The sequence below is a fragment of the Callithrix jacchus genome, chromosome 19 (genome assembly GCF_049354715.1).
Source record: "Callithrix jacchus isolate 240 chromosome 19, calJac240_pri, whole genome shotgun sequence".
Lineage (NCBI taxonomy): Eukaryota > Metazoa > Chordata > Mammalia > Primates > Cebidae > Callithrix > Callithrix jacchus.
The window spans coordinates 34,013,298-34,030,199 of record NC_133520.1 but is presented as its reverse complement, the minus strand read 5'-3'; the positions used below and the strand labels follow the sequence as shown (position 1 = coordinate 34,030,199).

General features: G+C 50.0%; 1 protein-coding gene across 1 annotated transcript in view; it reads right to left on the bottom strand.

Annotated features, from left to right (window-relative positions):
* Nucleotides 1-16,872, bottom strand: part of RASSF5 (Ras association domain family member 5) — an 81,494-nt gene extending 64,622 nt beyond the window's left edge. The window contains exon 1 of the mRNA XM_002760730.5: nucleotides 16,344-16,872. Coding sequence (XP_002760776.1) covers nucleotides 16,344-16,797 — 454 coding nt within the window. The 5' untranslated portion in view covers nucleotides 16,798-16,872. The remainder of the gene's footprint in view (nucleotides 1-16,343) is intronic.
* Between the last annotated feature and the right edge of the window lie 30 nt (nucleotides 16,873-16,902).

Sequence of the window (16,902 nt, the reverse complement as noted above, 5' to 3'; positions counted from 1 at the left end):
CTCAATCTCCTGACCTTGTGATCTGCCTGCCTCAGCCTCCCAAAGTGCTGGGATTACAGGTGTAAATCACCATGCCTGGCCAGTTTTATTTTATTTATTTATTTATTTTTTTTAGGCAGAGTCTTGTTCTGTCGCCCAGGCTGGAGTGCAGTGGTATAATCTCAGCTCACTGCAACCTCCATCTCCTGGTTTCAAGCGATTCTCCTGTCTCAGCCTCCTGAATGGCTGGGACTACAGGGGCCCACCACCACGCCCAGCTAATTTTTATATTTTTAGTAGAGGTAGGGTTTCACCATGTTGGCCAGGCTAGTCTTGAACTCCTGACCTCAGGTGGTCTGCCCACCTCAGCTTCCCAAAGTGCTGGGATTACAGGTGTGCACCACTGCACCCAGCATATATTTTTTTACACTTCCAATGTTTATAACATTTCTGTTGTTTTAACCATTGCCCACTGTTGTCTAAAATTAGCCTTACTTTTAAATGGATCCAGTCTTCTTAAAATAGCTCACCTATTTTAAATTTTAATTTCAATCCATTTTTGGCTTGACTACATTGTAGGGGATTCTTTGCATTTTTTATATACATCATGTTTCCTGATGACGCTCTCTGCCCCTTGAAGAGATGCCCCTCTGTTTGATGGACCTTCTTATACCACAGCACTGTGGCCTCCTGCAGTGCAGCTTGATGATGTCAGGAGAAAATGTGGAGGGAGCAGAAAGAGGCAGAAAAGTCTGCAGTTCCTCAGTGTACATCACAGAGCAGCCCTGAGTATCCCCCCTTGGCCAAGAATGGTAAGAGGCAATCTATTTTGGGAGAAAGGATAAAAGTCGATGGTTTGGGGCAGGGTGCAAGCATGAGCAAGCCAAAGAGACCTCATTCCTCATGTGCAAGTGAATGTGACAGATTTGTCACCTGGACCCTCCAACACCGTATCGGAAAAGGTTCAAGCTGCATTTGGGGTATGGCCATGCAGAGAGAAGGCCAAAGACATGGCAATTAAAGGTTTTTGAACAGGGCAATTAAAGTCTGTGTGGCCATCAGGACATATGTACTCAGAGACACAGAAAGAGACAACTAAACCTTTTTCTATGGTTCCGTCTCCCCTCCTCCCACATCCCCCAGCTCCTCACCAGTTGTCCATTTGTGCATGTGTGGTCTGAATTCACTCAACATGTACCAACCGAGGGCCTGCCAGAGCTCAGCACTGTTACAAAGCACAGGCGGTCACAATCAGGACCCGTGCGACCGGAGAAGGGTATGAAAGGGCTCGAGAGAGAGAGTTCAGTAAAGATATCTACTGGTTTGATCATCACCACGGGAAAAAAGAAATCCTATTGCCAGGCCCCTTAAGAAAAGAAAAAACAATTTAAAACACTGTAAGCAGCTGGGTTTAAGGGAATTCAACAAACAGCAACAAGCCTGTGGTATCCAAAGTCAGCACGGAGCTGCCAAATACCCTCTCGGCCCCAGCCCCGCTCAGGAGGGGCCTCCTCTAGGCGCCTGTCACTCTGCTCTGGGTGTAAGAGAGACAAAGCAGCAGAGGTCCCCCAACCCGGGGCTCTCCCTGGGGCCCCTGAGAAGACAGATGGAGTACCCTGGGTGGCTGACAAAGCGTGTGGGCTCTAGAAGTGAGGGGCGCATATGGAAAGAGGAGAGGAGGGTTGTTTTCATTTGTTTGATGTTGTGTGTGTATGTGTGGGGGTGTGTGTGTGTGTGGTTTTTTTTGTTTTTTTTGTTTTTTTTTTTTTGAGATGGAGTTTCACTCTTGTTGCCCAGGCTGGAATGCAATGGCATGATCTCGGCTCACTGCAACCTCTGCCCCCCAGGTTCAAGCAATTCTCCTGCCGCAGCCTCCCAAGTAGCTGGGATTACAGGCATGCACTACCACACCCAGCTAATTTTGTATTTTTAGTAAAGATGGGGTTTCTCCATGTTGGTCAGGCTGGTCTTGAACTCCCAACCTCAAGTGATCCACCTGCCTCAGCTTCTCGAAGTGCTGGGACTACAGGCATATGCCACTGCGCCTGGCCGTGTTTTTGTTTTTGAAGCAGATATCTCCGAGAAGGGGCAAAAGGGCAGCCTAGCCTTGTTAACCTGGAATATATCCATGGTAGTATCCCACAGACCCCAAAGATAAGGACAGCCAAATAGGATTGTAAGGAGACCTGCCTGGGCAGATGCAAACCGCAGGATGGCAGATGAAGCTCGTGGAGAAGTACAGATATGAACGCACCACAGGTGTGCCTAGTTCTCATGCCAGGAGGTCACAGGAGGCCAGGAGTAGGCAGGTTCAGCCTGTCATGGGACAACCAGCCTACTACATCCAACTGGTTTTTCCACACCTGCTTCGATGTCACTTGCAGCCATTCAAAGTGCCAATCACCAACTGGGCAAATGCAGACTTTTTTGCAGTGAGAAGGAAAATAAATAGACTATGTCAGAGCCCCTCTCTACTGGAGACACACAAAGGCTTCTTTACAGCTGCATTGCTACAGCCAGGACCACCAGAGATTTCTGGAGAGACCCAGGCCTGTTTTCTGCAGACCCCCCCAGCAGCCTTTTAAAATGACATATGACATGCTCCTTGATGATATGCTTGCCTAGCTCCTAAAGATACCCGGTGGGCTAATCTAGCTCTGCTTGTAATCGTGTGATGTGGTAACCTCCGTGGTAGGAATTTTTCCAGGGAATGTGTTTTTGAATTTAGGGCTCTCCTCTACTTTTACCTGGGCAGCCTTCAAGCCCTGTCTCTCCCACTGAGATGCAGGCAGCGCACCCTAGCCCAGGAACAATGGAGGAGCAGACAGCTGTGCTGCAGGCTGACAGGAGCAGCTGTGAAAAGTCTTCCTGGGACCACTCAGCAACAGTAGCTCCCAATGCAAAGCGTTCTATGCACCAAGCATCGTGTCAACTGCTTGTCATTTAATCCAACCCATACCGGGCTGAGGTTGAGATTTTCTGTCTTACCTTATACTTGGAAAAACGAGGCCTAGAGAGGTTAATCTGTAGGAGGAAGGCCCCAGAGCCAGAAAATGGGAAAGTGGGAACTCCAGGATCCTGACTTGATGCAGGCCTGGAATCTTGCTCTGTCACCCAGGTTGGAAAGCAGTGACACAATCTCAGCTCACCGCAACCTCCGCCTCCCGGGTTCAAGCAATTCTCCTGCCTCAGCCTCCCTACTAGCTGGGATTACAAGTTCCCATCTCCTTGCCCGGCTAATGTTTGTATTTTTAGTAGAGACAGGGTTTCACCATGTTGGCCAGTGCTGGGATTACAGGCATGAGCCACCGCATCCAGCCACCAAGCCTGTTTTCTTAAATGCCACACTCCAGGCTGCTCACGGAGTCTTGCAAGTGAGATGAAGATATTCCAGATGTTCACAGTCTACAGTCTACCTTTTCCATGATCTTCAGCATCCTGTCTTCTCCCCGTCTCTTTAGTCAATTAAGCCCCAGTACTAACACAAGTTAAGCGAGCCAATCACAGTCACAGTGCAGTATGTGCGCTGACCTTAATGCTGCCACTTCAGGCCTGATTGATTTTACTTAAATCTATAACTCCTTGGGCTGAATAGCAAAGGAGCAAGGCAATGATCTGTTGAATAATTCTTAAAGTGAGAGAGAGGGAGGGGGAAAGAGAGGATGAATACCAACACGCTGGTGAGCATTTAAATTGAGGAACTCGGTGTCCAATTCTCTTCTCAGTGAAGGTCACAGTATGTATTAGGCTATTGATGAGGACATATTATTCAGGCTGGCCGAGGAGAATCTGTCTCCAAATGGGGATTAGGTCTAGTTCAATCAAAATTTCCACTTCTCAAGAGGTAATGCCTTAATCAGAAAAATCATATTTTTCATAATCAAGATCCTGTTGTTTTTTAAAACTCTGCTTCCAAAAACTTAGCCCAGAGATGGCACTTCATTCTAATCCCATCCCTGTGACTCATGATGGGGACCTGCCTAGATCTCCACTGATTCTTCAAAGTACATGATAGAATTACAGAGAAAAATGGAGACAGGGGCCCTAAGAAAAGTATGTATGCTCCAAAGAGTGTCAACCATTCAAGAGACACAGGTTCCATCCTGGCCAGATGACAATGACCTTTAACAAGAGGCCTTACATGTCTGAGCTGTCTCATCTGTGAAACAGAATAATCCCCTTCCCATTCCCACCACACCAGGATCTGGAGGGAATAAATGATATTAAAAGCAAACAAACAAATGCTCCGGGTCTTTAGCAGAGTGCTATAGAAATGGAAGATGCTGCGGACACCATGAGACAGCAGAGGGAATCCCAGGCTGGAAGGCAGGTGCCCAGGGTTCCCAGCCCTGGCACTGCCACCAGCAGGACCTTTTGTTGGTCCCAGCTTCCTTTCATTGAAAAAGGGACATGGGATGACCTCAGATTCTATGATAATTTGGATTACTATGGTCTCTTGTCTCTCATCTTTCACTCACTGCTCTGCTGTCCAGTTATCTTTCAGGTGAGAACTGTTCTTGCCCTAGTTAGTGCTCAGGAGAGGAATCACTGACCTAGCCACTTCCCGAGGCCAGGGGTCCTGTCTAGCTATGCTCCGCCCAGTAGCCTCCAGCCCCATGCAGTCTTCACCTTCACTAACTCTGCAGGTGAGAAGCCTTTGCCTGGGAAACGTCACTGCTCCCAGGTCCTCATAAGGCTGACTCAGCAGCTCGGCAGGGTCTGAAGGGCTAGAGGATGAGCAGAATGAAAAACAGTGGCCATCCTAGGTACCCACATTCTGCCAGCTCAGGGACCCTGATTAAGACGACCACTTTGCTCTAATTCTCAGCCAACAAAAAGTTGTTAAAATCCACCACAAACTCAAGGCCTCTAAAATAGGCAGACCATGTCATCCTTTGAATCTGGCACCCGATCCTTTGTCCCTGTGGAGTCAGGAGGGGCAAGGAGCGGTGCTGAGCTCAGCACTAACTAACAGGCTGCCAGAAGGATCCTGTACTCCTTTTCCATGGGAAAGGCCAGTAGCAGAGGCCTCTGAACCCCAACTCCCCCAACCAGATTGGCTTGGACCTACCCCGAGCCCTCCGGGCCTCGACGCGGAACCTCTGCAGGATCTGGTGCCTTTTGGAGACCGAGTGGCTCTTTGGGAGCCTGCAGAAGAGCCGCTGGAGCTGAGCAGTGACAGTCCCAAAGCAGGCAGTGGTGGCCTTCTCCTCCTGGCCCTCGGTCATCTCCATGCAGGAGATCAATAGCTTTTCTCCAGGCTTGGCGTCAGGGGTGGAGTGCCGGGTAGGGGAGGGCTCTGGGGCAGGCCCCGGGCCTCGTATGACCCGGACAGTCACCTGGGCCCTCAGGCTCTGGCACCTGCACTGACTGACTGATGCCTTCTCTCTTCCCACTGAGGTCCCTTCCCCTCCACCTCCCCCAATGGAAAACTTTCTATTCTTGGGGCTTTTGGCTTGATAAGATAAAAATACCCCCACCAAACAGGCTGCAGGGAAGAGCCTGCCCTAAGCCTCACTTCTCAGTCTGTGAGTCTGAAAATCAATGTCTCCAAAGTTTCCGACGACAGAAGTGATCGGTTACCTCACACCACGTGCCCAGCCCAGGAGCTCATTAATGGATTTCTTTGGGGATGGTGGGTTAATAATGCTTCACCAGCTGTACAGGCTCCTAGGGGACAAACTGGGGCTAATTCACATCCTCCCATCCTAAGCCCAGGGTGGGGGAAGGGCCCATCAGGAGGTAGTGTTGCTTTGAAGAGGGTCTGGCCATTCATTTATCTGAGACCAGATACCTGAGCAGAAACGGATGTGACCCTAAGAGTGTAGGGTGGTGAAAAAGAAGTCTCCTGCAAAAGGACAGAAATGCCCCAAAACAGTACTCAAAGAGTATTCCTTCACTCTGACTCCCAGAAGCTGCCAAGACCTAGTAGAAAAGTTCTGAGAGGCCCTGTTGCCCAGTCCAAGACAGAAGACTGGCACCAGACAGGCAGCAGAGCCTTCCAGAAAAGCCCCTAGAAAGTGGTGCCCCTCCTGGGCTGCCCAGAGATGACAGGACTCACCTGCCAACCACCCCACCGGCTGGGACCAGTTTAACATGAAGAAGGGACACTTGTTCTTTTTTTCTTTTGAGGCAGGATCTCACTCTATTGCCCAGGTTGGAGTTCAAGGATCCAGTCATGGGTCATTGCAGCCTCAACCTCCTGGGCACAAGCGATCCTCCCACCCCCCAGCATGTAGCTGAGACTACAGGTGGCACCACCACACCCAGCTAATTTTTATATTTTTTGTACAGTTGGGGTCCAACCGTGTTCTCCAGGCTGGTCTTGACTCCTGGACTCAAGGGATCATCCTGCCTCAGCCTCCCAAAATGCTGGGATTACAGGCATGAAGCCACCATCCCCAGCAGGGACACCTGTCCCTTAACCAGGGGAAATGCACCTCAGAGGACTCACACACTTGCAGACTCTCTGGTGGAAGATGCACTTAGGTCTGTGCTCAGGTCAATGTTAGGTCCAGGAAGTCCACACTCAGGAGTGCAGGCAGATATGTCATTCCCTGTGCACTCGCAACCACCAACCTCTGGCCCAATTCCTTTGTGCCGTCATCTTCCCTCAGGCCAAAGAGACTGCTGAAGTGCATCCTATCCCAAAGGCCATATCCCTGGGCTTACTCAGAGAAGGAATTGTTGGTGGAACAAATGTAAGCTACACTCTGGTCCTCCAACGAGGCTCCCCATCACCTGCCGCCCTCCTAGAAGGAGGAAATGGGACCAAGTCTCCATTTCGGTCACCCTGGACTACAGAGGGCCTTCACCCACACTATGGGGAGGGGGCTAAGCAATACACACACATTGTTTGTAAGTCAATTCTTTAATATAGAAACCCCCAAAATGCCACCGTTCCTCAGTTTTGGACTGGTTCTTTCTCCCTGATGCTTCCTCGGGGAGAAGGGAACTGCCTGTGGCCTTCATGGTAGCCTCTGTAGTTCACCAAGAACCTCTGGACCAGAAGAAGGGCAGAAGCAAGTCCAGGTCCTGAAGTGATACCTGGGACCATTAAGCAAGGGGTAGGAGCCAAGTTCCTTGCCCCACCGCAACTCTGGTCCTTGCACCCAAGATCTCCAAGAGGGCCCAGGAACTCCCTCCTGGCTGAGCACGGAAAGGGTTCATTCCCATTCCCACCCACAAAGAAGAGAGCATGGGGCATCTGGAGGAACTTTAAAATATGTATCACGGCCTGGCACGGTGACTCACTTCTGTAATCCCAGCACTTTGGAGGCCGAGGCAGACAGATAACAAGGTCAGGAGATCGAGAACATCCTGGCTAATGTGGTGAAACCCCATCTCTACTAAAAATACAAAAAAAATTAGCCAGGCATGGTGGCATGAGTCTGTAGTCCCAGCTACTCGGGAGGCTGAGACAGGAGAATTGCTTGAACCTGAGAGGCAGAGGTTGCAGTGAGCTGAGATTGCACCATTGCATTCCAGCCTGGGCAACAGAGCAAGACTCAGTCTCAAAAACAAAAAACAAAACAAAACAAAATGGGTCACATGTAATGGGGGGAAATCCCTTGCAAATTCCCCATTTGGGCTGGAGAATATGCTGACCTTAAGAACTGGCAGAGTCTGGGGATGGGGCTTTAGGAAGCTCTAGGATCTTCATTCCTGACCCTTGGAAAACTAAATAAATGGTCCGGGAGGAGCACTACCTAGAGGCAGGAGAATGCCTGCAATGACCTCTTGCTGTCTCTGACATGTAAGCCATGGCTCAATGACCTCCATGCTGAAGGGGAGCCCAGCCAAGGCTCAGCACAATTTGAAGCAACAGCCTTCACCATCTTCATTGCTGGGGTACAATATATGATCACCCTATTTTATATAAAGGTACCTCCAGATTGCTTTTAAAAAACACTCATCAACAGGATAGACATTCAGAGACAACATGCTCAACCTTTCTCTCAAAACTCTCAAGTTACAGCTAGAATATGTTGTTCCATTTGAATAATAAGGCATCTCTGAAGTTTTATTTTTTGAGGGGGGTGCTTAGTACTTTCTTCAGATGTTTAAAAAAAAACCCACATAATTGTTTCAGTAGAAACCACAAAGTCTCCAACTTCCATTCAACTTGGATGGAAAAAACAGCCTCCTGCAAGTTAGCAAGAGAAGTAAGAAATGGTACCTGTTTCCAAATGAGAGACAGTCCTAGAAGAATACACGGAGTCAGAGCTGGGTTGGGGGTGGAGATTTCCCAAGATGTACTGTTTCTCATGGGGCCACATCGCTGCCTGAGATTAGAACCAGAGGTCCATTAGGCGACCTCAGTTTATCGTCCAGTCCCATCCATCTCTTCTTCACCCTAGCTGTCCTCTTTAGGATCCCACTGGGTTTTTTGTTTTTGTTTTTATTTTGAGACAGTCTTGCTCTGCTGCCCAGGCTAGAGTGCAATGGCACAATCTTGGCTCACTGAAACCTCTACCTCCTGGGTTCAAGTGATTCTCCTGCCTCAGCCTCCAGAGTAGCTAGGATTACAGGCATGTGCCACCACACCCAGCTATTTTTTTTTTGTAGTTTCAGTAGAGATGAGGTTTCACCAGGTTGGCCAGGTTGGTCTCGAACTCCTGACCTCAGGTGATCCACCTGCCTTGGCCTCCCAAAGTGCTGGGACTACAGATCTGAGCCAATGTGCCTGGCAGATTCAATCTGTTAATTTCACTTTGGTTCCTGGCTAGTCCTGTGTCATGAACTCTGAGAGCTTGGCCATGGCAAGGAGGAGGAGTGAACAGAAAAAGGTCTTCTACCTGCATTTCCATGCCCACCCTCTACACACACTGAACACCTACGAGGTGAGGTGGGAGTGGGGAGAGACACACTTGTTTCTTCATCTTAGGATACAGAAAAACTTTACCCTTTGTCGAAAGAGCTCTTGATTTACATACGCTGATATCAATTTAGAAACTGATTGTTGAAAATTGGCTCAGTGGAGTCAACTCTCAATTGTCCGGCACTAGCTGATTCTCTAGCATGTATGTGGCTCAGTTTTTGTTTTTTTTTTTTTTGCCTGTACCTCCTATTTTTGGACATTTCAGCATTCACTGGCAGAAGGGCGGCAGATGAAGAAGTAAACTCAACTAACTTGTATCATCAATGATGTTAGCCTAAGTCAAAATCCCATGCTGGGTTCTGGTGCTGGTTTTGCTGCTAAGGATCTGGGTTATCTTAGTGAAGTCATTCGACTTCCCTGAATGTGCCGTTTCCTCATCTGTGAGATGGCCCATGATTAAATCAGCCCTACCGCCCTCACAAGAGAACTCCAGACCGGTCAGAGGCAGTTCCCATGGAAAGGCTTTCCTGACAGCCAAGTGCAATGGAATTTATTTCTGCTCCCACAATTTCTTTGCCATTCTGAACTCTTCCTATACTACGTGAATATTCTCATTCTAGCAGGTTCACAGAATGCCAGCTTTGCATCTTCAGCAAACACAATGATAATTCTTTTCCAGATCTAGCGTCCAGTAGAAACAAAACATAAAAGGATATAAAAAAAATAAAAACATCACTCTTCTTTTTGGCTTGACTTTCATGAACCTGGAGTCTAATTTCTTAAAGGTCCACATAAGCCAAGTTTTAATTTCCTAGCAGCCCCAGCCAATGGCCACGGCAGACATCTAAATAAGACCTGCCCTACTCTGGAGATACGTTTTTTTCAAAAACATATGGGGAGCAGAGGGAGAAGAACACAGGCCCTCCACCAAAGAATAAACCTGTCACAGGTAAATGTCATTCTCAGCCATCGGCCTACCTGCCCAGTGTCACACAACAAGAAATATACTGCACTTCCAACGCCACCCCTCTTATAGACCCTCGGCACAGACATCTGGCACTCCCCCCAACCCTCCACCCCATGCCCTCAAATGGGGCCAGGGCATTCATTATAGGTAGAAAAATCCAAAAGAAAATCTTGGAACCTACTACAATTCTCAGGGGTCACCAGACCCCTCAGCCAAAGTGGGGCATTCTCCCCTGGGAGGCTGGAGACATGCTACGATGCCAGGAGGGACCCCACTGCTCTTCCTCCTTCCTCTCCAAAAAGGGCAAAAAAAGGAGAATTGAACCTCAAAGATTTCCTGATGAGTACATCTCTCACAAACCTTTGTGTATGCTAGAAACCACAGATACGCTAAAACAGGCCCGGCACGGCCTTTGGGGCCACTTTAGCCAAAGACCACATCACGGAGAGTTCTTAGGGTCCACCAGGCTCGGCCCAGGTCTCCTTAGCATGGTTATGTGCTTCAGAAAATACCCAAATGTCACTTCCCCAGGTCTGAGTCAAGATAGTCTTGATCTTGGGGGCGGGGCAACCCGAGACTGCTTCCAAGCCTGGATTTTATTCCACTTAAACCAGTGCCCCCAGGAAACCCAGCCTCCTGCCTTGTCTAACATCATCACCTCCACCCCTAAAGCTCCAAAACTGGCTCTTCGTTCCTTCTGACCCTGAGAACCAGCCTGGAACATGTGGAAAGAGGCTTGCCAAAACTCTTGGAAAAAAACTGAAAATGACTAAATGCAAAACCATCTCCCCAGTCAGGCCCGGCCTTCCCAGCTGCTGCCAGCCATTCCCCACCCAGCCATGGAGAGTCAGAGCAGAGCTCTGCAGGAGGGGCAGGTGCCCAGAGTCAGCAGAGACCAGCGAGACCCTGCGGGGAGGCCGAAAGCTTCCTGCCACCAGCACAGACCCAGGTCTGCAAGCTCATGAGAAGGAGATCACACCAGCTGGTGCTGACTGAGCCCCGGAACATGGTTCCCGCAGAAGGGCTGGGTGTGGGGAGCCTGCATGCTTTGTATACCCACAAATACTTATTCACCCAAGAATACTCACCTTGCCATCTAAGGAATGCGAACAGGAAGGGCATTCTGGTGAGGCTAGAGATGTTTTTACACGTTCCTAGCAGCCTTCATAGTAAGCCTGGGTAGGGCAAGAATGCCAGCAGATGCCCTCCATGGGAAAACTGAGGAATGAGGGGCAGTTGTGGGAGCCAGAGAGAGCCCTGTGGGAGAACACTGGGGTGCAGGGGCTGGGACCCACCCATGACCATCCCATCTCAGGTAGGTGCCTCTCACACAGAGGTGCTGGCTACAAAGCCCAAAATGGGGGAAATGGCTTGAGGACCTTAGATGGCATCAAAGCCTTAAAGACCTGTCAGAATGAGGCCTACCTGAGACATTCTAACTTTACCACTGTCCTTGGCAAAGTCAGCAGGTAACTCCTGGCCAGGTAACTCTTTTTTTTTTTGAGATGGAGTTTTGCTCTTGTTACCCAGGCTGGAGTGCAATGGCATGATCTTGGCTCACCACAACCTCTACCTCCTAGGTTCAAGCAATTCTCCTGCCTCAGCCTCCTGAGTAGCTGGGATCACAGGCATGTGTCACCACACCCAGCTAATGTTTTATATTTTTAGTAGAGATGGGGGTTTCTCCATGTTGCTCAGGCTGGTCTCGAACTCCCAACCTCAGGTGATCTGCCTCCCTTGGCCTCCCAATGTGCTGAGATTACAGGTGTGAGCCACCACACCCAGCCAGGGTGAGCTCCCTTTCAATGTGAGTTAAGTATGAAGCTATTTTAAGCATGAATATAGCAGTGGGCATGAAAACACTTTGGGCTCTTCAGAGAAAAGGCACTACTAACATGCGAAGAATTCCTCTTATGCCCATTCTCAGACCTGGGCTCAGCCTGGCAGCAGCTTCTCCCGAGCCTCTGGCTCCTGACCTGCATATACTTCACAGGAGGTGGCTCCCTGACAGGATAAATTCACTCTCCCACCCAGGCAGGGCCCATGGGACTGGGCTGGGGACTGTCTTTTCTTTGTCACTCAGGGACTACCTACCAGGCTGGCACAGGCTGATTCACCAGTAGAATTGGGGAGAAGAGAGGGGATATCAGACCAAACCCTCATGCTGCAGGGAGATGTCAATTCACTTCCACCTAATAACTCCACAGGATCAGCAGGCAAACACACATGTTCATTACCAAGTCTAATTAGGCTGGCAGACAAGTGGCATTAATCATTTTTGACTGTACCTGGGATTCAAGCCCCCCACACTCCATAATCAGAAAATTTCATGCTCTGATGAATAGTGGGGAAAATTAAGCCCACATTTAATCCTTTCACTTTCATCTTTTGATAAGACAGGAAGCAGGGAGGAGAGGAAAAATGGGCTGCAGTGTGGGGAGCTGAGAAGGCCTCTTTGAAAGCATTCCAGGCTCGTTCCCTGGCCCCTAACACACACATCCTCCAATAGGACCTTACCCAACAAGAACCCAGTTACAGTCAGAGGTAGGAGAGGGCTTGTAGTGGGGGATCCCCACAATCTTGAACAACAAAATATCAATTTTTGTGCTTCATTTTCTTAAACTCTAAAGGCAAACACACTCAGTGCTGCTGGGTGCACAAATACCTTCCAAATGCCCAAGGCAAATAAATACAGAAGCCACCAGAACCACACAGGACAATTTCCAAGAGGCCTGCCATGAAGACCTTTCTCTGCTAGAGGAAGTCAATGCAGCGTCTGAGGGCTGTCACGCAGGTGGCTCCAGCTGTGCAGAAAGTGGGGTTGAACCCAGCCAACAGCACAGCAGCAAGACTAGAGAGACCAGAGTAGAGGCCCGGGGAGACATCAGCCATTCTCAACAAGAATAGTCCCGGTGCCCTTCCCTGAGGGCTGCATGGCAGGGCCTCGTATTCACAGCGTCATTAAAATCTACCACAGAGTGGGGAGGTTAGAAATGATGAGCCCTAGGCAGGGCCTCCCTTTCAACCATGTAATTCCAATCACTTAACACTTCGCAGCTCTGAATAACCCCCCTCTGGAGAGAGACTCTGACTCCAGGAGCAGACAGGTGGCATTCACTGACAATGGCCACAGTGTGTCTAAGCCCCTCCAGGAAGGTTTGAGTCAGGCTTGGGTTCTCCAAGTGCCAGACCATCCCCTGGTCCAGGATAGCTCATGTAGCCACGAAAATGAGATGAAAGGTAAAAGGCCACCTCCATGTGCCTTCTACAGAAGGAACAGTAAGGAACAGAATCAGCAAGGAAAAGTCCCTGAGAACAAAGCCAAAGGGCAGCCAGTGAGTTTCTCTGGTTATTCGCTGTTGACCATTCCCTCCTAGAATGCTAGAAATGGATTCTCACCATCACCACCCCCACCCCCACCCCAAAACACACACATGCACTCACACTACCTTTCTTTCTCTCTCTGTCTTTCCACAGATCCCCACTGGATTTCCTTCTCTATCTAACAACTATGATTTCTTTCATGCTAGAAATTCATATTGACCCTGAACTTCCCTGTTCACAAATCCAGCATTCACCAGAGCTTGGTTACAGATCTTGAAGTAGGGTAAGCTTAGGTTAGATGAACTTTTGCTAGAAAGGTAGACAACGAGAAGGGTGTTTCCAAAATGCTTTCCTTGCTAAAAGCCCCTTCTGCCAACATGGTTCCCACCCAGTGTCAGCCCCCTATTAAGACAGATATCATTCACAAACCTACTGCCCTTCTGCTTGTTTCCAAGGGCAGGGATATTCAATAGCACAAAGAAGCCATCACTCTCATCAGTCACTGCATAGTGAGACCCTGCTCTGTGCCTGGCACTCTGCTGGGTGCAAGAAACACAAAGACAAGGAAGCAACGCCTTTGAGGCCCCTAAGCCAGGCACAGAAGGGTCTCCTCAGCCACAGCAGGACCTTGGGTAGGAGTGGCATTCCTAGAGGACACCTAATAGCCAAATTTTCTGGGATGCCTATGGCAGTCACTTCCCCAGTGAGCTCAGCAACCAGGCAGAGTTTGCAAATTGTTCTCGCTGCTTAGAAAGGTAACCCTAGGAGGTGTCATGAGCCCAGACTAGTTGTTATAGCTGTTGGATGGGAGGTGACAATAATATTCCTATTGAATTAAAGATTTGTATTGCAGTTTGCTGGGCCCTGTTCTGAGTGCCTTATGTATATTAATCCATTTAATTCTCACATTAACAAGATGAAGTAGGTAATATCATCTTTTTTTAAACAAGGAATCAGAACACAGAGCTGTCCAGAGGTCACATGGGGACTAAGTGTTAGTCAGGATTCAAACCCAGGGCTCTGGTTCCAGTCTATACTCTTCATTACTGCGTGGTATGGCATTTTAAAAGTTCTCTTTCTGACTGTTGCTTTTAAAAATGAAGACAAAGCAACCCCACCACGGAATCAGACCTTCAACTTAAAGAAAGATGCTCAGCGAGTTTGGCCTGCTGTGACTCCACCTGCCAGCCCTCATCTACACATCAGAATATTTCTCAACTTTTGCCATCCAGCCATAGGTTCACAATTAGTTAAATATTAATAATGACAAACAGAGACTTCTTTCTGTAACCCTCGGTTCCAGTTTGGCTTCCTCTCCAGTGTTCAGACATCGATAGCATTAAACCAACTATGTGGGGGCTGTGAGAACCCGGGAAAGTAAAAAGACCTCGCCAAGTCACACGAAGTCAGAGGTACTGCACGGAGGGCCTGGATCTTCCTGCCACTAGAAACGATGTATGACTTAATCAAGGAGATCGACGATTCTGACGTCACATGAGAATAAATTCACTTAATTGTGGAGTATCACACACAGGCACATGCAAATACACACAAATGCACCATTATCACCAAACCAAAAAAAAAGGAAATGACAAAACTGTGCTAAATCTTAGTCCCCCAAAGTCTAAATACAAAGTAGAATGCCAATGAAACGGATTTCCTGGGATTCCAGCTGTAATAAAACCCATTGTAGTGAGGTTCCCACCTCTCTCCCTGTGTGTAGGGTTGTTGGATGCAGTAAGAGAATCTTGAAATTGCAAACGCTGCCGACACGTCCAAAGGCAAGTTGCACTGGATTCTACTGCAGTCAAAGGCATTTACTGAGGGACGACTACCTCTACACAACAGCCCCTCTACCCGAAACATATTCCTCTACACACCTTTGCTCCTTCCTTCTTAATGAGCACCTGAACTGGGGGTTCTGGTGGAGGAGGAAAGAGCAGCCCCCACTTGCCCTTCCACTTGACCCAGGCTTAGACTCTGAGCTCTATTTCCCTGCAGCCAGCTGCAGTGGGTGGCACACCAAACACCGAGCAGCCTTGGCTGCAGACTGCAGGCAGAAGATAGGGTTTTCCTGACGTGGAAATCGCTGCTGCTGCCCAACGCTGCAGTGGGATGGGAGATGTGAGGCTGCTGTCATGGGGGAAGGGCCTTTGCTGAAAGATGCAAACCACAATCCATTTCCAGAGATGCTTGTTAGAGGCTGTACCATTGTCTGTGCTTTGGGCTTCAGATATTTGAAATGTCCATGTAAACACATGAACACATGGCTATGGATAGCCTTTGCTAATCATGCAAGAGCAAATACCAGGGCAAGGGTGGAGGGTGGACATCTATTAAAGGCATACACACCCCTAACTGAAGGAGGAGAAAAATAATAAACCCCCAAGAAGACTGAAGATTGGCTCAGAAAATCTATACACTGGGAGTCCCAGTGTTTCCTGGCTTTGAGAAGAGCCTGGCTCAGGAGGTGACTGGAGGACCCTGAGAGCTGGGGAGAGGAAGGGACCCTGTCAGGAGTTGAGTAATGTTAGAGCATGATGATGGGGACAGGAACCCAGGAGGAGGAGGGGGAGGAGGCAGGGGACAGCCAAACATCGGAGCACAGTCCAAAGGTTTGAGGGGCCAGAGGTGAAAGGCAGGAGGGGGTACAAGTTCAGGGTGACTTCGGGCTCTCTTCAGCCTCACAGCCTGCCTTTATCCAAAGCCTAACTAGGTCTCTTCTCTGTCCCAATAGGTCCCCCTGGAAGATAGGTCTGAGCTTGTACCATAGGAGGACAAACAAGCGTTTTGTCATTAACCCTAATAAGCCAGGGTCAACCGCTCATCTCAACAGCAGCCTCACAATCCACTCCCAAGAACTCACAACAAAAGCATGAGGATGCATAGGTAGATGACATAATGACCTTGCCGCCGAGGCCAACACCCCACACCACACAACCTGCGTGCAAGAGTGTGTGTGTGTGTGTGTGTGTGTGTGTGTGTGTGTAGGGCGGAGGCACGCACCTGTCAGGAGACAGGTATCTATCTGTTAAATACCGCATAACCATACCGAGGCAGTGGGCAGGCGCTAAAGGATACTGGCCAGGGAACTAAGGAGCAGAGTGTTCCCAGACATTACCTCCTTATGGTCGGGGCTCCCCTGGAGCCAGAGAGGGTAATGGCCCCTCCCTCCCTGCCCCAGGGCCCTCGCAGTCCTTCGCCCCCAGACTGCGGTGTCCCCGCGCGCCCCTCATCTGCTCTGACACTTACTAGTGCAGCGCAGCGCCTGCCGCAGCACCTCTCGTCCGCACAGGTCACACCAGCCGGGGCCTACCGGCAGCACCAATTTGGCGAAGCTGTGCCCCTCGCCTCGCTCAGCCGGGACGCGGGGATCCTGAGGCTGCTCGAAGATGCTCCGCACGTCGCGGGGTCGCGCTCCAGGGCGCCGCCGCAGTCTCTGCTGCAGTCCAGGCCGGAGCGGGCGAGAGGGTCGGGAGGCCCGGGGTGGGGGCTCCAGGTTCCCCCGGGCAGTCCTCCGGGCGCTGCGCCCCTCATGCGCCCCGGGCGCAGTGGAGAGGGGCCCCGGGACACAGCAGCGCGAGGACCGGTCGTGGGGCGGCGGCGGCGGCTCCGGGCCGCTCAGGGTCTGCAGATAGCGCGGCGGCTCGGGATCCAAGAGTAACGGGTATGAGCGCTGCCCGACAGCCGGGGACGCCATGGCCATGCCCGGCTGGTGGCTGCGCCTTCCGCAGCGGCGGCTTCTGCAACAGCGCTACTCCCGAGCCAGCCCCGAGAGAAGGGGCGGCCCTACACCACCGCGCCTTTAAAG